We start from the raw sequence: 20,944 nt of genomic DNA, 5'->3' as shown, positions 1-20,944 counted from the left end.
CTGCTCTTGGAGCTTCTGTTACCTTGGCATTCAAAGGAGCACGGTGACATCTCTGTCGCAATTTTGTCATGAAGATTTGATGAGATAAAATAAGTGAGAGCCCGGTATGTGTGCCGTGTAGTAAGTGCTTTGTCAATACTTCCTCCTACCCATCCTTGAGTCCCAGTGTTGTCCCATGTGTCCTATTTCTGAATGAGCAGGACTGTCGGAGCTCCCTGCTGTCTGAGGGAGGTGCTAGCACTTAATACATGGCAATGACCCTGGAGAGTTCAACTTTTATACGGCATTTTCCCTCCTCTCAGCTCATTCCATCCTCACAATGACCCTAAGAGGTAAGATGAGCAGGTGTCAATGCAATAACTTAAGAGAGGAGAAAGCTGAGACTCTGAGAGAGGCGGCAAGGTGGGGCAAGAACCCAGGCACCCAGCTCCTGAATCCCGTGCATCCTTGGTGTGCCACCTGCTTTCGCAGCAGGCGGTACCCAGAGTGCTAAACACTGTCTGCTCCCAGGGGCCCCTGTGAGGCTCCAGGCCTCCTCGAACTGTCAGGCCCCAACTGGAGGAGCCTTCCCATGACCCCCAGATGCACACAGATCAGCCATGGAACAGATATGTGGAATCAGCCCTTAGCACAGGCATGGGCTGAAGGATGGCTGGTCACTCCCAAGGCTGGCTCTGATTCACCCGCAAGAAGCAGATTCCTGCTTCCCCGAAACAGTAGAGAGTATGCATGCTCAAAGCCAGATTCCTTAGCCTCATCATCCACCTTATTTATAAGATTTGACTCTAAGTAGTGCTTGCCAGTTCCCCAAAATCCAAACCACTGCAGAGAGGTGTGGCCTGCCCCTATCCCCCCACGCCAACACCTACAGTAGGAGAGGAGACAGCTTCGTGTGACTGAATGGGCCCAGCCCCCAAGAGATGTCTTGCAAGGTGGTGTGCTCAGTTTCACATTTAACTTTGGATAGGTTTGTAGGGAAAAAAAAACCACACCAACCATTCCTTAAAATGTGGCTGCCCTCTAGCCAGGGGCTGCTCAGCAGGCCAGGCCCCAGGAATCAGCTTGTCTGGTGAGCAGCCAGGCCTCTGCCCCTCTGATTCGCCTATGCCCCTTCCCTGGCTTGCCGGTTTCCATTCTAAGCTGCTCTCCTGTCTCCTGGCAGGATATGACCAGGTTGTAATTTTCCTTCATGATCCTTTTCCCATTTTTCTTTACAAAAAAGGAAATCAACTGTACCTGGTTGCAATAGGAATAAAAGTAGTAATATACAAGAAAGCACTTTACAGATTAAAATGCTATATAAATGGAAGGTATACTATAACATAAATGAAATATATAATTTAATATCAATGATACAGTATATAAGATAAATGGTTTGACTTTAAATAACTGAAACACTTTGGTTCATAGGCTATATAAGTACACTATATAATATGACTTAATTGGGTATATAATGTGGTTTATAGTATGCACTGTGATCCACTGAATTATATAATCTCTTATGACATATCATATTTCTAGCACAGAGGAAAGTAGAATCAAAATCAGTCAACATTAGGCTATTTTGGCATTCGAAACAAGCCCCAGATTTGTGATTTTAACAGCTGAAGCTGGGAGGGAGAAAACTAAAAATATGTACGAATGAGGAAGATATCTCCATCGACCAGCAATGTGGCCCACTGGGCAGGGGGATCATGGGAAGGCAGAACCCACGAGAATAAGTCTGGGGAAGGGGAGCAGTGGGGAGAGGCCTCTCAGGAGGAGGTAGAAGAGTGGCACTTGGCAGTGATTGTTCCAACTATTTATGAAGCCAGATGAGGAGCTATAGGGCTTGCGGTGGCCCCGTGTCTGCTGATTACCTAGAGATTATATTGATGATGTAATAAAAATTCACTTTGTCTATTAAGTTTCTCCAGGACAATCAGGAGAGATTAGATAAAAATCAGAGGAAATGAATAATAGAATGGAGGAGTAAACCACGAGCCTCATGCCCTGCTATGGGCCCTGTCTGTCCCCGCTTTTCCTCCCCACGATGGGGCATGAACTGAGAAGCCCCCACCCCAACACCCAAGCAAAACTGAGCTGAAAATGTCCCCTGCGCTGGGCTGCTCTCAGGGAGGGACTCAGCACTCTGGATATGATGCGGTTTAATTTACTGACCATATTTAATATTTGATTAGACCTTTGGCACTGTAGCCCCATGGGTGCGCCAGCCCTGCTGGGCGATGGGCAAAGCCATTAGGTCTTCGGCTACGCGAGTTCCCATGGTCCTGCAGCATGTCCACAGCGACACAGATTTAGGCCAGGCAGGCCCATGACCCTCTGAGAAGCCAGAGGCCTCCCAGCCTCACAGTGTCTCCCTCTGGCCTGACTGTGCTGGAAATTCCCCTATTAGAGATGTTTCTTCAGGTTACAGCTTGGGCTCTAAAAGGTCCCTGTACGAGGCATGTGTCACCAGAAATGGTAACACATTAATGTCCATTAGCCGCCAGGGACACATCTGCCCAGTTTGATTTGTCAGATCAGCAAGGGGCAGGACTTTCAGAGGATAGAAAAAGGAGGTCACTTTGTGTTGGCGACTGTTGTTCTAAGAAGGCTGGGCGGCCTGAGAGCACTGGGGTTTGGGGCTTGTGGTGGGAGAAGAGAAGGGGCTGGACGACAGTGGGCTGGGAGGGCGCGGGAAGACCCTCCCTGCAGGGAGCAGAGCTGTGTGGTTACTCCAGCTCCTCCACAGCCCAGATCTGCTCCTTTCAGCGAGATGCCAGGTGTCGAGCTCTGTGGAAAGCCTAGAACAGGGGTGTTTCCCTCTCCTAAAGGGTCAGCCACAAATAATCCTGTGTTTGGAGCCCCAAAATTCATCTCATTTATTCCTATTCCTTTAGGCTGGGTTTCTCTCCCAGACAAGGGAGATGCTTCCCCAATGCTCTCCTGCAGTAAATGGGCTGTCCAGGGGCCCTGGCACCATTGCCCGAGTGTGTTGTCCACACTGGGAGCAGCTCTTCCTGGGATCTACCAAGATTTCTCCGGCTGCAAGAGCAGAACCACCACCAGGAAATGCTGTCCTCACGTCATCCCCACTGCCCAGGTGCCTCTAGCCACCTGAGCCGGGGGCCGGCACAGAAGAAGGGCAGAGGGTGTGGGGAGAATCTAACCTCTAGAACCTGATAGTTTATCGCTTGGGACATTCAGCCGAGTGAGGCTGTGGGGACAATCTGGATGGCTGCTTTGGTGACAGGGAACATAGGCATGGGTTTAAATACTCCACGAGTAATTTTTCAGCCTAAGTGGGCTGCGGTTGGGACAGCTGAAGGACACTGCAGTCCCAAAGCCAGCCCTCGAAGGTTCTGTGTGTCACTGACTTCCTCTGCCGTGTCGGCAGCCCACCCACCGACTCCTGACCTCCACCTCTTCTCCCTCAGCCAGGCTGGTGGTGGGTCTAGATTTATTCAAAGTGAGAAATTCCTTTGTCCACTAGCCTGAGAACAAGACTTCATTGCAGTGGGACAGAAACAAAACATCATGGGATAAAAAGAAACAAAACAACCGCCGTTCAGCAGTCCAGCCTCCCTGCTCTTTTTCTCAGGTGCCGGCCTTGGCTTTCACCAGCCCTTTCTACCTGGCATTCTGGGGCCGAGCCCTCTGGGCAGAAAGCCTGTACCTTTCTTTCATTTCGAGGTTTTCATTCCTTACACAGGACATTTGCACTGGGTAGTTTTATATTTGTGGATGTGCTACCCTCTATCATTCCCAGCTATTTCATGGTGGTGAGGGTGGGTCCCCACCTTCCAAAGAAAGAGCTTGACCCTCAGCTATTTGAATTGCACATGACTCTGGGCCTCCTCAAGGGAGGCCCCGTCTGCCCCATCAGACATAAGGCTTCTCCATGGGGGTATATGGCACATCTCCCCCACCAAAATGGAATGTCTCGCATCTCTCTGTTTTGCAGAAACATGCCCCTGCTCCATGGAGGTGAGTGTGGGGGCCTGTTCTCCGTGTGAGGGTGGAGGGAAGGGTAACCCAGAAGCTAGCTGTGGTTGGGTTGATGATGCCTCCACTCTTGCCTCAGCAGGCTTTTCCTCTGGCCTCTGCCAGCCTTGGGGACACTCTCTTTCCGAGGGTGTGGCCTCTGCTGTGGACCAGCCTTTTAAGCATTAGCTCAGCTGAGACAGGTCAGAACATTTAAAGTTAATGTTTTGCTGAGAAACTTGAGAAACTAGGGAGAAACAAAACCAAGGCCTTGGACCCAGTGTGAGAAGGGGGAGCGGGTCTCGAGCTCCCGGTGTGTGGCCTGGGGCCCTGCTCCTGTTGACTCCCCTCCAGTATGAGCAGTCAGCCACTGTGACCTTGTCTGCCACGTGGTCTCTCACAGCAGCCTAAGGGTGTGCTTTCCCTGTGCTGAGATACCCACTTCAACGTGTGCTCCTCTCCTCTCTCTGGGGACAGACCCAGCGACCCAGTCCCAGGTGTCACCCTTTACTCCTCATCCCACTGGATTTTCAAACTTGCCCAACATGATTACAACAGAATTGACTCTAAAATAAATGTAATAATTTACTTATTAAGTAATCAAGATGAGAGTAAATAGAAAGATCTCGTTTTAACGAATTTTTTTTTAATTGGAAGAGAAAATGAAACCCTGAAATAAGCCAGTGGCGGCTCTCCTGCTCTGCGTCTCTCTCATACTGGTGACCAACTGGACTTACATTGCTGCACTGGGGCCTCAGCTTGACCTGCGTGGCAGGTGTGCAAGTGATCACTAATTGATCAGTCCTCTGCCTAGTCCTGTTTCTTAGGCGCAGGGTTGTAAACGTGGAAGATTCTGGTGCCCTAACATATAGAATTAAGAATAAAACACACTAAATCATAAATTGGTTATTCATTTTTGAAAAGAAACAAAACTCACATGCTGAAACCATACAACACGTTCTGGATTTTCTGATTCTCCTCTCTTGTTTCGTGTGTCTCTCCTGGTGCTCCAGGTTCTGGTCTGACTTGCCTAGTGAGGGATGTGGCCCAGGGTCCCGCGCTGCCCACTCAAGCAGGGGACTCCCGTGCAGAAGAAGTGGCCCACCCTCTCCCACAGGGGTAAGGGGCGAGGTTCAGGAGAGGCTCCGTCTGCAGCTCCTGGATGCTGAGCCTGGGCTTCGGCAGGAGAAGCAGCAGGAGAAGCAGCGTCTGGGCATCAGGGGCCCGCGCCTGAGTGCACGAAGTTCCCCCTCTCACCATCAGAGGGCAGGCGACTGCTGGAGGAGAGGGGAGCCCTCTCACATGCACGATTTGGGGGACCCCGCCCAAGGTAGGAAAAGGTCTAGAGGCAGGGCCTGGCTTCTGGGCTCTGGGCTGTTCTCCTAGGGCTCCTTAGACCCCAGGTTTGGGGCTGAGGAAGGGGCATGGCACTGTAGACAGAGGACAACCTCGTCACCAGGACTCACTCTCTCTATTCACCCTCTGTGGCCACGCTGAGCCTGTGCTGTGTTAGGAGCAAGTTCTGAAATCTGGGAACTGTTCCAGGTGGCCTCAGTAGCTGGGTCTCAGCTAGGAAAGCTGGGTCATTGTCACTGGGGAGGGAGCAAAGAGACTGGCCAACGTCCTTGGCCAGAGGACTGAGTGTAAGCACCTGGGTGGGACTCTGAGTGTCCATGAGTCCAGGGGACCAGCTTGCCCCTTGGCAGCCCTGGTGTGAGGGTTGAGGGGAAGCAGCCCAGGTTAAGGGAGGATTGGATGTGGCTTGTTTGCTGAGGCCTAAATGCTCCCCGAGGGAGCACCCAGTCCTAAGAAGCCCCATCTCACATCCCATCCAGAGGCACCATTTCCTCACATTCATTTACAATCAAAGGTACTTCCCCTGCACATTAGCAGTCCCTCTCCTATGATCCATCAACACCCCACAGTGGGACCTGGCCTCTAAGGCAGGTTCCTTCCAGCTGACTTGATGACAGGCACTGAGAAAAGAGAAAAGGAATGATAAAAAGGCTTATCGGGCTTCTCTGGCCATCCCTGTTTCCTCTCTCTCTCTCTCTCTCTCTCTCTCTCTTTCAGTAGCCTCCAGTCACTGGGAATCTCTTCTTTTCTTCCTTCCCTCAGAATCTGCCAGGTGTTGCCCAGGGCCGACAAGAGGGTCAGGAATCTCCAGAGCTGGGGCTCCCGAGGTCAAGGGAGGAAAGGGTCAGGGGCATGGTCAGAGGGAATTCCAAGGCCAAGGACACATGGCCTTCCCTTTCCTTCCCACTCCACTGTGACTGGAGGTGAGCCTCAGTGAGCAATGACTTTCTGAAGTCCAGAACATTCCTGCTCCCACCAGCGATGATGATGAGTCCCTGGCTCGGCTGGTCCCAAGAACCCAATCACGATGATTGATTTGATTAGATGCTTTTCCTTCCGGGACCCCTAAGTTGCAGAGCCTACACTGGCATCTCCTGGGGCCAATATCCAGGCCATAACTGGAAATGTTGCTTCAGGCTCATGTCACCCCTTTGGAGATGGACCTCATCACACAGCGGGTACAAGGCTGCTCTCTGTGCCTCATCCGGTGAGACCAAACCAAGCCAAGTATTGATTTGACAGAAAAATATGGATATGTTGGGTGGATAATGGTTAGGGGATCCTATTTCTTTCTTTTCCTGTTCAGAGAACACCTTTCCTCCACCTCACCCCGCTGGAAAGCAGAGGCCGGATGAGGGCGAGCGTTCTCATCGGTCACCCAGGGACGCCTCCATCCCTCTGGTCTCCTTCCAGGAGTTCAAGACCATGAAGCCTCAGGGAGCAAGGTCTCCCTCTCCCACTACGGCAAGCACTCCCAACATCTTCGCCTCTCCATATATTCTTAGAACCAGTCAATATGATTAATTTTACATGGGCATAATTTCCTGCTGTTGCCGGGGAGTCCTCCCTGCCTCGCGCATCAGCAGTGACATGATACAGTTTCTGGTTATATTGGTCAACCAAGATATTGATATTATTAATAATGGATATCTATATGCTGACCTTTGTCCACACAACTGAATCACTCTGGGCTGGCTGTCACATTTTTTTAAGAGATATTGATAAGCCCATTACTGGAAGAGCACGTATCATCTTAGGTGTGTGCTTTTCACTCACCTTCAAGCATCTGCTGTGAAAATCTACCCTGGTCAGATGAGCTAGTGTGGGTATGGTGGCACGTGCAAGAAAGTCTGTGTGCATATGCTTGTGTGATGAGTGTGTGGGGGGGGCGGATGCGTGTACATGTATATGAGTGTGCACGTGAGTGTGTGTATGAATGTGTGTGCGGGTCTATTGTGAACACCAGCCCTTTTAGAGCTGATCAAATAGTCAATTAGAGCATTATAGGGAGGTAGCAGAATCAGAGAGTTCCTACAAATACACTGTGATGTAGTGTTTGATCTTTAGATGCCTCTTGTCTCCTAGGACTTGCGCAGGAGGCTTGGCTTTATAAGGATATTATTAGGTTGATGCCTCGTTCTCTCAATGTACCTGCCAGGCAAGAGACAGCACTCACTGGGAGAAGTCTGGCCAGAAGCAGCCATGGTGAAATGCGCTGAAGGCCATGCTCAGGCTTGACTTTGGGGGCATGCCACCCCAGCCTCAGTCTTGTTCTCTGTGCAGTGGCAACAATGAATCCTACTCTGCTTTCTTAAAACCAGAGAGGGGGGTTTGATTCAGCTCAGCCTCTCAACTTTCTGTTCTGAAACTCCCAGTTTTGGGAATGCTTGCCTCTCCACAAGGCATTGTTGTTCATTACCCATGGGATTGTGACTCGTTATCTATTAGTAGGGTTCTGTGAGGGAACGCACGCTTTGTGTGCTCATGTGTGTGTGTCGCACAGGCACACAGATCTATTTGCTACATCTCTCTGTGATTATCGTCATTCCTACCTGTGTGGACAGTGGTGCCAGGGGCAGTGCCTCTATCAGATCAGTCTACAGCGATCCATTCCTGTTTGGACCCAGACACGCTCACCTGTCAGGGGAAACTCCTCACTTGGCCCTGTAAAAGGAAGCCAGCTAACTAGAGAGATCTTTTGGATCCTCAGACATAGTGTGTGAATAAACCAGACATGGATTAATTAGGTGTGACTGCATCATTAAATTAGAATAATGAACAAACAGCCACGTATGGCATTCAAATCTGCCTAGAATGACTCCAAGGGTTGCTTTCAAGTAAGTCACCTGTCAGTTTGTAGGTTTGAGGACTCTGGAGTGAGGTTCCTGTCTTATCTTGAGAAGTAGATTCTTTAGGCACCACCTAACCCCAGGCGAGAACCATCCTGCAATGGGCACCCAGCCTCCACAACTGAATCCAAACAATGACTTGGTTCAATACAGCATCATCTATGCACGCTTCAGCTGTGAGCATTTCTCAGCGTGAAATACGATGGTAGCACAGGTGCTCAAGAGACAGGAGGGAGAAGTTAAGAGGTGTGTGCAGTGGATGTGAAATGTATCGATCCCATAATATTTATGTGGATGTGCACATTGGCGTTTGTGCATGTGTGTGTGTGTGTGCGCGTGCACACATACGCGAACTCACACACACACACACCTTTTGCATTTCCACGAAGTCCTTTCTTCTGTTGACACTCCATTTTAGCCAGATATATTTGAAGGTGAACTAAGTTTCCCATCGTGCAATTTTAGAAACAGCTGCTGAACGGCAGCCCCCTGACCTCATAGACAAAACCCCTCACAATCCCCATCCTAGGACAGAGCAGCTGTGAACCAAGAATTGCCTGTCTTTAGCAAAGAGGAGGACGTCAACCGCTAAGATAGAGGGAAGAAAATGGGAAGGAAGCTTGCTTGCCTGGCCAGGGAGCTGTGGGAGAGTCTAATGCATGGGGGTTTTGTTAGTAAGATCTGTTAAGTATGTAGAAATCTTTGATCTGGAGATGCTCTTAACAAAGGTGATAATTAATTAAAGCTGAGTGTATTGCAATAAAGTAACATCACGGCCAGTTGATGCGCTGTCCAGAGCCGGCCTTCGTAAGTGTTTGTCATTTAAACTCTTGTTGGAGGCCAGCACCCTTGTCAATTTTTTTCCCTGAGATTTGATCAATATTTTTGGGTGTTCTGTCCTCACGGAACCAGAACTACGTCTGTCTCCGTGAGGGTACCCATTTATTTACATCTTGCAGATGGCCACGTAGGTTGTGTTCCTGAGCTGAGCGGCTGGGAATCGCTCTGTGCGAGAGTGTTAGTCAGCTCATGTTGGAGGGGAGATACGAGGGAGAATAACAGAAACCAAATGCGGAGCAGGTGGAAGGGGAGAAGCCCTGCAAATGCATCGTCCGGAAACATCCCCTTGTACTCACAGAGGGACCCAGAAAGGAGGGCAATCACCCCAGACCTGCCTACCTGGCTGCCTTGTTGGTTTCTGTGGGCGAGGCTTTGACTCCGGCTTTACACCCATGCGGGGTCACTGGAAACTGAATGAGCCGGGAAGGAGGATGCCCTTAGGGCAAGTATATCAAGTCCTGAAATTCCTCTGCCACCATTTCTACCCCTATCATCATCTTTCTGCCCTGGCATCTTTAACTGCAACCCTATCTTGCCAAATGGAACATGGATCTTTCTCTTCAGATCTCACTTTGGGGTTTGTGAGGGTTGCTTTAAATGACAAGGAGAAGGAGGAAAGGAGGGAGATGCAGGATGATGATAAAAAGGCTACAACTAAATTGGGGGGCTCTGTTCCCCTCCTCAGGCTATCTGGGTAGGATCGGATGCTTTCTGTGATTCTTGGAGCGGCTGTGTATTTAAAGACCTGCAGAAAAGGCAAAGGTAAAAGGAGTAAAGGAGCTTCTCTTTTAGAGAGCCTAAAAGGTGGGCAGCTGGATTCTGGCCACACCCTGCTTGTGTTTAGAGAAAATGCAGCATTCTGCTTGGAGGGCCCAGCTTGACTGGCATGGCCAAGTCGTGTGCGTGTGGTGTGCGTGCATGTGTATGTGTGCGCATGTCTGTGTGCATGCACGTACGTGTATGTGAAAGCACTGTAGGAGAAAAGTGGGGCTGGGATGCCAAGGGGCAGGGGGTGTGGAAGGGAATGCAGAGGTGGAGGGAATTATCTCTGCAGAGAGCTAGGCTCTGTGGCTGACCACTCAGATCCTGGATGGAAGGTCAGTGCTAAAATGAGTCAAGAGGTGAGCAGAAGCAAGCAAGGCTTCGAAGGGCGATGGGTGGGGGGAGATGAAACCTTCTCCCAAACTTGGACTTCTGGCAGGGATATTAGACAGATAAACAAGAGTACACCTCCACACTGAAACTAAGATCATTGACAAATCCAAGCCACAAGTTCTGAGGTGAAACATGTATGAATTCACAAGGACAGCGTCATTCTTCCCAGATTCTCTCCTTTTCTCCAACAACCACCTTCCTGATCATGCATGCAGCCTTTTAAGATGAAATTACCCCTAACATCATCTCCATGCCACTTACATTAGTCATTTCTTTTCTGTGTGTGTGCACGCAGGCGCGCGCGCGCACACACACACACACACACACACACACACATACTCTCACACCAACACCCACACAGGCTGCAGCATCTTCCCTCCCCCAACCCTCCAGTACCCACAGAAACACAGATTTTCACACCCTCTAGCTCTTCTCTCTGCATGTCACATGGGATTTCCCTTCCAAGTTCAGAAGCTGCTGCAGTGTCAGCCACTGTCAACCAGTGCTCCCTGTTTTGGGCTGGCATTGTGGGCCTACGACGTTGTTTTCCTTATTTGGTGGGGCCTCATTCTCTGTTGCATCTCTCTCTCCTTTACAGCCTGCCTACTCCAAACCCTGTTCAGTAGGTCCCTCCCAGGTCAGTTTGGAAACTGACCACCTTCTGATGACATGGAAGTTGTGAGTCGTGCAGTGTTTTCCCCAAATCCATCCGAGGCAAGTAAGACCAGCGCTCGACCAAGGCAGTGGTGTCTCGGATATCTTCTCAGGGTCACTCAGAAGCTCATCTCCCACCCTGGCGTATAAATTATAATAATGAGGATGATAACACTAATAATAGTGACAGCGATGCCCATGCTCAAGTTGCTGCGGCATGGCAAAATGGCTGGGTGTCAAGAACACCCTTGGAAACCAGCTCTTTAAAAGCACTGTGATAAGTCTGCAACATGCCTGTGTGGAGGGCATATCTATGGCATGCATTTTTGTAATTGTTTTCCTTTGGGTTGTTTTTAAACTATGACTTCACTCAAGAAAAGCTTTTCTTTTCTGTTTTATTTTGGTTTTGTGTTTGAGAAACCACAAACATCCAGCCAACTGGAGCAGGTGGAGAGAGTGAAAGTATGCCAAGGGGTTCTTTCAACCCAATCTAGAATTCCCATTAAAGCTGAGGGGGGAAAAGAGAGTTAACATCTCCCTGTCGAATTGCAGTGAAATCTAGGCCAGCTCTGGTTCCCATATGTGTGGGATGCGCTTAGTCATGCTAGCACATGGATGCATATACGTGTACATGTGCATATTAACTTATCTGTGTATGTTGATTCCGAGGAGTCTGTTTAAAAGATAAGTGAAATCATGCACAAGCAGCAAATAACCATCAGTCTCTTAAATAAATCAATCGTTTCCCAATAATTTTTTCTTTGCTTCTAAATGGTATATTTATCAACATCTGGAATGAGAAGATTTTTTAAGGAGGCTGCTGCTTTGGTTTACTTTAGTTTTGTAATGATTACTATTGCTCATGTTCTTTAGTAAAACTTATTTTTAAAAAACGTTTTTCTTATAACAGCGATCCCATTTTCCATATCTCTTTCTCACAAAGCATATCTTTCTTTTAAAAACTATAGGTGTGTGCCCAGCTGTTCTACCAGTGTCTTTTTCTCTGGACAGAAAAGAATTTTTATTTTTTAAGGTATTTTTTATAAAAAAGATCATCTTAATTGAGCTGATGCCCATGCTGATACTTTAGCTTTACTGTCTCTTGGATTCATTTGAAAACGGAAATCAGATAGAGCCTTGCTGGCTTTGATTCACCTATCTCAAGGAAAACAACAACAACAACAACAATGAGCCCTCTCAGCTAAAGTCAAGTGGTGGGAACTCCATGTTCTGAGAATTGTTACATCTTATGTGAAAATACAAAATATAATTTTATGAAGATGATCACAAATCACCAAAACATAATCATAACCTTTGCCCTTTCCCTTTCTCCCAGATATACCCCAAATCATGGGGCTTTAGGCATTTCTTACTCAGATACTGTTGAAATGAGAGGTTGTGCATCTGGTGATAAGTGTATTTTAAAATGATATACTCTCCAGTGCTCAATCCATAGAAGGTTCCATTACTCTGTTCCCACTCTCGCTCTGGACGTAGTGTGAAAGTATGAGGGGCTGAAGTTCCTGCAGCTGTGGCTCCTAGGTTGGGAGCCCCTGGGGCTGCCAGTAGAGTAGATTTTCTCCCACACAGCAGGGGGAAATCTCAATGCAGAGTGGTTACCCAGGCCACAGATGTGTTCTGACTGGTTAACAAGAGGGACTTGGCTGTTTATATTAAAATGCATTGCAGGCTCCGGGAACAAGCACACATCAGTAGTAAAGACTGTTTAAACCTTTGGGGACAACCCTATGTTTAGATTACATTAATTCATAAATATTATACTAAATACCACTTAAATTGGACTTAAATGACTTCAAAGATAATGCATTATAATATGGCTATCCAGAGAGCACTAGTCTTTATGTCTCCCAGTAACTCAGTCTTTGCTGCCTCCTATCCTGCTAGACAAGACCAAAGTTATGAATGGATTGCGGGCTTGTTCATGTTTGATCCATTAACTGCGTATGTGTGTACATGTGTATGTTAGCAGGCATGGGTATGTGTGTGTATATGTACACTTGTATACATTTTAAGCCACTGCCTCTGTTTGTTTTCCAGGGAATAAAAAGAAGAAAAGAGCAATAAATAAAAAGTGAGATAAGGGAAGAATTAGACCAGTGGGTGACCTGTTCCCTTCTCCAAGAAAGAAAAATTCTATAGGAAGGGGCAAAATCGGTCCTCAGCTCACTTCTGCTGCTACCCTGAGAGTTTGCCTGTCTCTTCTTTAATCAATAGTGCAATGTCTTTCTTTTTGGAGCCTGGAAAAATAACCTTTCTCAAAGTGCTTCTAATGGGGGAAAAAAGAATGCTCAGAGTTAGCCGTGAGAGTTTGCATTAAACTAGGTTTTCTTCTTTAGGTATTGTTTCTTCAGATTGTAATTCTCGGCTTTTTGTTTATTTTCCCTCCTCTCTCTGCTTAGCACCCAGATCTCTCCTCACCCAATTGCTTTTTGCTCTCAAGGGAGTGAATTTACCTTTACAATAATTACCCCGGTCCATATCCACTATTTGCTGCCTCTCCATCCCAACAGCCTTTCTCTGATACGGCTGGGTTTGCTCCACAACACCCACTCACTCCCTCCTCCACAGACTCCCAATTTGACTGGAGTAATTGCCTTTTAAGGTTCACTCTACGCATGGCAGGTATTCCATTAACCCTTAGAACTCCTTCCTTCTTTAGTTACCTGAAATGGCAGATGGCCAACAAATGGATATCCACCTGAAATCTCATGCATTTAATTTCTACTTATTTTTCTTCTCTCTCTCTCTCTCTCTTTCTCTTTCTTTCTTTCTTTCTTTCTTTCATTTCTTTCTTTCTTTCTTTCTTTCTTTCTTTCTTTCTTTCTTTCTTTCTTTCTTTCTTTCTCTCTCCTCTCTCCTTCCTTCCTTCCTTCCTTCCTTCCTTCCTTCCCTTCCTTCCTTCCTCCCTTCCTTCCTTCCTTCTTTCCTTCCTTCTTTCATTTTTTCTTTCCCAATACCACATATGTCCCATCCACACTGGAGACCACTGTCTTGAGATGTCTCTCAATTTTATCCCAGTATGATATCTTAGAAGTTAGATATTCAAAAAGAGGAGAGAAAGAGCCACAGATATCCCTTGAAACAAGGCTTAACAAAGGTATATTTCTATCCCTAGCTTCATGTTGTCATTTAGAGTTGGGGAAAATCTAGAAGCCAAATGCAACTCTCACTCTTAAAGCCTCATCATGATTTTGACTTAACAGTAATTAATCACCAATGGAAAGTGGGTAATTTTTTAAGGTGGCCGGAGGCTTATTTTATCAGGATTAACTAATAAATCAGGCTGTATCACTGAAAGAGGAGTTCAAACTCTTCTAGGACTGAATAAACCAGACCTCAGAAACTGTCTCATTTATTCAGCTCTCCCAGAGCTTCCAGGCACTGAGACATTGTGGTTCAACCTTGCCTATAAAAATTGAAGGGAAGAAGAAGCAGGAAGTTTCATAGGGAAAAATATATGCTCAGTCTCTGAAGGGTGAGCTGCGACAATGAGGAACCCAGCATGCCGAAGCCAACAGGCCTGCCTGTGACGAACTGAGTCAGTTTAGGGGAAGAATTATATAGAAAATGAAGTTTTCCTTGTCGTAGGAACACTGGCTAGATATGTGTATGTGTATATGTGATATCATACATATGATATAACCATATCATAACCTTTTCTACCTTCCTCATACAAATGATGATAATTCTACTTCTTTGTTACAATACAAGGGAGTCCAAATAATATTGGAAACAGTAATGATTCCAGTAAGAAGGGATCATGAGAAGAAACCAAGGAATATTGTTAAAGTTAATCTTCATTTGAAATAAAGAAGCAAATAAAGTGCTCCAACCCAGATCTCATAGGAAGCTCAGCTCTTCACAACTGTCTTTTGCCTCTAGTGGGTTTTGATTTTTTTTCTAACTTGAAAATCTCAAATCGTCACAAGAACTGATCATTAAGATGGGCAAAGGAATTCCCTACCTATGCTTTTTAATTTTAATTATTACTATTGTTGAATCTGGGGACATATTAGAATGACAAAGGTTTGGTACAATCCTAGATTAGCTTCTAGGGAGCTTGATTGGAAAGGGAAAAACTACATAGCTATGGTTGACTTGAGAGGGGAGAAAAGGAAACAAATTTCGAACACTGCCTCCCCATTCCACCTTTCTAGTTTCTCTTCCGAATAGACAGACATTTTCTCCATATTGGATAAAGGTTGGTTTCTCTCTCCATTACAGCCCCCACCCTCACCCCACCCCAACAAACCCAGTATATTTCCATTCTTCTGTGTTTTTGTGCTACTCAACATGCCATTAACTTTAAGATTTACTCCTCAGCAGGCAAGCTGGAAGATGCTAAAGCCAATAAAAACTGCTCTCTGGGACTCCAACTATGAAGAGTTTGGAGCTGTGCTTAGTATTCGGATGAAGGGAGGGCTGGAAAAAGAGGGAGGTTGTGATAGTGAAATCCACTGCTGCTTAGAGAGCCAGACAGCTCCGTGCTCTGCACCTAATGTGCCGGAGGATCAGCTCTGTTCATAGCCCATTTGTGGCCAAGGATGAGGTTGCTGTGTGTCAATGATGTGTGTATTAGTGTGTGTTGATGATATTATTATGTGTGCATGTGCGTGTGTGTTTCATCCTTAAAACCACCACCTCTAACACAGCATCTTCAGTGGCTCTCCACACTACTGTTTATTAAAAACAGAATGTCCACACACATCCTTTACAACTTCCATAGCCTGATGCTCCTTCCTTGCCTGACAATCAATCTCTCTCAGAGAGCATTTAACTTGCCCACACAGCTCCAGCCCCAATTAATCCCCACTGCACATCCTATATATTACTGTTAGGGAGCAGAGCACTGGGCTAATTTCGTCACCCACCAGCCACCCACACACGTTCTACAACTGAACACATTTGGGGCTCTGCTTTAAAGATAATAAAACAAGGAGAAAACAGGAAGGCTGCAGACAATTCCCATGACTACTTCCTAAAAAGTTACTGGGTTTTAATTCTTTGATTATTCTGTCTCCCCTCCCCCAAGCATTCACTAGGAATGATTGCTTCAAGGGAGAGAAATAATGTACTATGAACCTCTCTGCATGGTGAGTTTGGGATAATTTAGGCTACACCTTCAAAATGCATATCTTGCACACACAGATTTCCCCCCACAAGCCTCACTTTCCTGAAAAGGGGATCGTTCAGGCTTGCCCAACTCCCCACTCCACCCTGGGGATAGCTGGTTCCTTGCTAATTCTTGCCTTAGGTTCTGTCCCTCCTTCCTTCAAACATCCAATCCCCCTCCCCCACCACTAACACCACAACCGGATTATTGAGGTACACAGCTCTATAGGGAGAGTTTACTGTTAAACTGATAAGCTAAATAAAAATAGCTCTTTAAATTTGTCACCTCTCTCCTTTTTTAGACGGCTGCGCTCCTGCTACTCTGGCCCGGAGCGGAGGAGGAGGAGACCATCTCCTCTTAGTATTTTCAGCACCACGGCGATGGACAGCACCCGCGATCCCCGGCCGGCTGAGCGCCTGCCAGTCTGCTCAGAGTCCCGGGCTCTGCCGGTGCAGACGTCCCCATCCCAACCATTCAAGTCGCTGTACCCAAAAATCCAAGCCCCGTTTCCCTTCGATCCTGTCTTTCTCTTCTTCTGCTCCCACTGCTCTCTCCACGGCACCGCTTCTATCAGCTCCTCGCCCCAAACCCAGCCTTGCCCCAGAGAACAGCTCCCCACGCACCCCAGTCCTGGTCTCTGCTGCCCGAGCGCCTCCCTCCTCGGTGTCCGCCCGAGGCTCCCTCTCGCGCTGTCTCTCGCTAGTCAGTCGCCTGCCGGCCGGCCGGCCCGCCCGCCCGCTCCTTCTCCACAGCAAAGTTGGGAGGGAAAGGTGCACTCACCTTTGTGCATGCCTGTGAACCTGTCCTTCAGAACCGTAAGCTCGTAGATCTTGCCGAACTCCTCGAAGAGGGGCTTGAGGTCTTTCTCATCCAGGTTGCGGGGGATCTGCCCAATGAACAGCTTGATGGCATCGTGGTCCTTCATGGGAATGGTCGACGGGTTCCCCGGGCTGTGGCTTAATCCGTTCATGTGCCCGGCGCTACCCGGGCTGCTGCCGAGCCCGTTGGTACTGAGGCTCGCGTTGTCAGCCTGTCCGTTTGCTAACGTGGCCATCTTTATATACATAGAGAAAATCTTCTTTCCTTTTATTCTTTCTCGCTCGCACTCTCTCGCTCCTCTCCCTCGCAAGCTCGCTCGCGCTCACACACGCACACACATACACACACTCGGGTTCTCTTCCCCTCGGTTTCTCTATACCTCGCTCTCCTCTCGCTCTCTGCTCTCTTTCTCTCTTCTCTCGCTCGCTCGCGCTCGCGCTCTCTCTCTCCTCTCCCCCCTCTCTCCTCCTCTCCTCTCTTCTCTCTCTCTCTTTCGGTCTGATCTGATTTTTTTTTTTTTTTTTTTTTTTACATTGAACAGACAGGATCTCTGTCCTTTCCGTTTAAACAGGCTGGACCAGTTCAAGTTCCCAGTCAGACCAGGGGTGGGGGCGGCGAGTGTGCGCGCGCAAAGGAGGGGGGCGCGGAGCCCTGAGAGGGCACGATGTTGAGGGGGCTCCCGCCTGGCAGCGGGCGGCGGCCGGCAGCTGGGCGGTGTGGGGCGGCGCCGGCTTTGCGCGCCTCCCCCGTCGGCAGCCCCGGCGAGCCGCGGTGGTACAGTCCGAGACAGCCCCCGGCTATAAATAGCGCCAGGCGCATGGCTCTTCGGGAGGCGCTGAGATTCCGGCGCGGCGGACGCGGGGAGCGGGTGCATGTTAGGAACCGGGCTGCTGGCCTCTTCCTTGCCTTTTGGGGGTTCTTTTTGTTACAGCAGCAGGTGCTACTTTTTATATTTTAAAAACATAGGTTTTCATTTTCGTGTGGGTATGTAGGGTGGCGTTATCCATTGAGCTGCGCTCTATTAGGGTGCCAGGCGCGCGAAGCAAAGGCAGGGATGGCGGGCGGGGCGGCGGCGAAGGCGGCGGCGGAATGGGCAATTTTCTCTCCCATCTGGTTCCCTGTATTTATTTATTTAGACTAGAAAAAGCGACCCGGCTTGGAGGGAGTCCGCCCAGCGATCCGAGTGCGCATTGATCAGTGTCGAGAGAAAAAAAGCTACAAAAATATATATTATGTGGATAATCTATAGACAAGAGCTCTTTCGCGCGCGCGCGCGCGCTGTCTCTCCGTCTCTTTCCGCTTTTTTCCTCCTCGCATTCCCAACCTGCCAGAGCAGCCCCAAATCTTCGCCCTCCCGTACGGCATTTACCGCTACCTAAGCCACCTGGGAGGAAAGGACTGGGAAGCGGTTGGGCCGCGCTGGGGGGACAGGGCGTATTGTTTTGGGGCCTGACCCTCGTCCCAGCCCGCTTGCAAAGGCTGGAGGTGTGTGTTTCCGTCCCGGACTGCCTCCTCCGCCCCGAAGAGCGGCGGCTGGTCCGGCAGGCTGCTGGCGGGAGGAAGGTAGGAGCCGGGCGCCTCGGCCAGCTCGCCCGCGGGGAAGGCGGCAGGCTCTGGGCTCGGTGGCCAGTGCGAGGGACCGGCTTGATTTTGCCCTTGTCTGCTTTATTGGTTCGAATCGAAAAATAAAATTTTTTTTTTCTTAATCTATTATCAAAGTAATAAAGCCCTCAATCGCTTTCCGGGCTGCAGCCGGACCCAGACTGGCGCGCCGTGCGCTGCCCCCACAGGCTTCTTTTGCTACACCTCCCGCTCCAGAAGTGCGAGCCAGGGAGTCGCGTCTGCGGGCGAGAACCGAGGGTCCGGCCACCTAGCCGGGACTCCGCTGGGTTGCCCGCCAGCCTCGCCGGGGCTAGAATATCGGCTGCGCGGGAAAGGGAGTGGCTGGTGCGGGAGCTGGGTCCAAGCAGCCCCGCCTCTGGGGGCGAATGCTGGTGGTGAACTTGGGTTGGGAGAGCAGATTTTCATTTAATGATATTTACCTGCACCCCATCTTCTCCCACAGTTGCTTTTCCAGGGCAGCCTCTTCTCGGCTTCAGAAGCCAGCAAATTAAAATAACGCGCTGCTCCCCCGCGGGTTGCAGAGCAGAGCTTCTGGCCTGACCCTGGCCCGGCCCCCACCACCCCTTTCGAGTGTTCTGGGTTTCTCTTTTCTTGTCCTCGGATTACATGACGTTACTAGACGATATGTTTAAAATTTTATTTAAAGAAATGAAACCCCAGCTGCCTGAAAACCGAGACCAAGCCCGTTTGGTACAACCACAACGCGGAGCTCTCCAGCACCCGGAGGAGGCCTGAGGAGGCCCTGAGGTTTGCAGGCCCAGGGCCCACCTGGGACACCTCTCCCGGAGGATCTTGGGCCCAAACAACACAGCAAGTATAATCTGAAAACTGTGGAACTACATCCTTTCATTTTAAGATTCTCCTGCCTTTGCTTGATGGAATAGTGTGTAAGTACAGTTGATTCATAACTCGGTTCCCGGGCTTACATTATCCATTACATTATGATGGCCTAAGAATCACTCAAGTTGATGGAATCAAACAGAAACTCACACAGAGATCTTCTCTGCCATGTGGCTGTGTGCTTGGTGTGCCTGTGAAGTGCTGTAATGAGGTGTATGTCTCTGGTAGGCACATGTAAGTTCTGAGTGTGTGGCTTGGAAGTATGTGTATATGTGTCATCAGGACTGTGGGTGCTTGTGTGGATGTAATGTGGATATGTACATAGACCCTGTTTGTATCCATACTCTGCCCCCGTGTGTGTGTGTGCGCATGTGTGCATGCCCACCGGGCTGAGACCTCCTTCCTTTTCCCTTAGGACACATCAGCAGAGGCCAATAACTTTGTCCAAAATATCTCCTCCAACATCATCTGTGGCACTGGCGCTTACCGCTCAAGATCTCACAACGGAAGTCGAATATATTTTCTGCCATAATAGGGGATTTTAGGAGAATAATTCCTACTTGAGGTCTCTTTCTCTCCCTGCCTCCCACCTGCTTAAAGTGAAGTAAGAACATGGGGCAATGAGGGGAGCGAGCTGAGTGGCTGAGAAAGGAGGGACCTACGTAGGATAGGGTGGCTGAGGTTCACCCTCTACTCTTCCTGCCATCACCCCAGACCTCATTCAAGTAAGTTATTCACAGGTGTTTCATTATTTATATTATATTAATAATAGCCAATACATAAATAAAAGCAGTCATTGGGCAGGAGTGGGTGGGAGAGGAGTTGTTAATGAAAGGGGGCATCTGGTTATTTCAGATGCCTGTGAAAACTCCATATGGTATAGCACCAACTCCCTCTAGAACTACACCTCTGCCCCGCTGCACCATGGCCCCCTCCCTGTGTCTTTCCACATATGGATGCAAAGCTATGGAGAGCTCCTTTAGGGAAAGGTTCCTCATTCTCCCATCTCTCCACCTGATTTGAATTTCGGCTGTCTCCTGTTAGGGGGTTACACATTCCTCACCTCTCAGCTTGCAGGTGTTTGGTGAAATGCACTCCCCACCCCCCACCAGCTTGCTGGGGCAGAAGCAACCTGGACACCAGTCCCCATATAACTGAGCCCCATATAAGTGATTTGTCAAAGCATGATCTCTGAAAGGTATCGAGCTGGATTTCTTAGGCTCCCACCTCTCTGCCACAGCAGAGTGTTGGGGATAAAGTAATACACACAGGTATCTCTAATGCAATAAAGAACAGGGCCCCTGAGAAAATTGTAAGGAACACAGTAGGTTGGCTCTTTTGTATCCTTGCCCTTGATATTCCAGAAAGACTTGAGCTATTTTTATTTTAAACCTTAGATCATCAAAGAGAAATGTAATTAGGGAAAGATGGGGGCAAAGTATTACTGTGACATTTAAACAGATTTAAAACTTTTTCTCCAAGTGCCACTTCATGGCCACAATTATTTAATCCACTGAGAGGGAGAAGGCTGGGAAATGGAAGTGGGAGCTGGAAACAATTGCTTCTCATTTTTTCTCTGTGCTTGGGGTTTACATTTTGTTGCTGATTCATTTTTGGGGGTGTCAGGATCCCCTACGATGTGGATCTTGGCTCAGGTGGTGTAATTATGCAGGCCTTGCCATTGCCTCCTGCTCCTCACTTCCCTTTG

General features: G+C 48.5%; 1 protein-coding gene across 16 annotated transcripts in view; it reads right to left on the bottom strand.

Annotated features, from left to right (window-relative positions):
• Nucleotides 1-17,273, bottom strand: part of CELF4 (CUGBP Elav-like family member 4) — a 290,082-nt gene extending 272,809 nt beyond the window's left edge. For 8 of the 16 annotated variants that reach the window (XM_039842923.1, XM_039842895.1, XM_039842898.1 and 5 more), the window contains exon 1: nt 16,735-17,020. In XM_039842923.1, coding sequence (XP_039698857.1) covers nt 16,735-17,020 — 286 coding nt within the window. Of the gene's footprint in view, nt 1-16,734 lie in introns of all 16 variants that reach the window. The other 8 variants (XM_039842899.1, XM_039842902.1, XM_039842910.1 and 5 more) reach the window with 3 other exon arrangements.
• Between the last annotated feature and the right edge of the window lie 3,671 nt (nt 17,274-20,944).

The sequence above is a fragment of the Pteropus medius genome, unplaced genomic scaffold (assembly GCF_902729225.1).
Source record: "Pteropus medius unplaced genomic scaffold, Ma_sr-lr_union100, whole genome shotgun sequence".
Classification (NCBI taxonomy): Eukaryota; Metazoa; Chordata; class Mammalia; order Chiroptera; family Pteropodidae; genus Pteropus; species Pteropus medius.
This window is presented reverse-complemented; position numbering and strand designations above follow the sequence as displayed.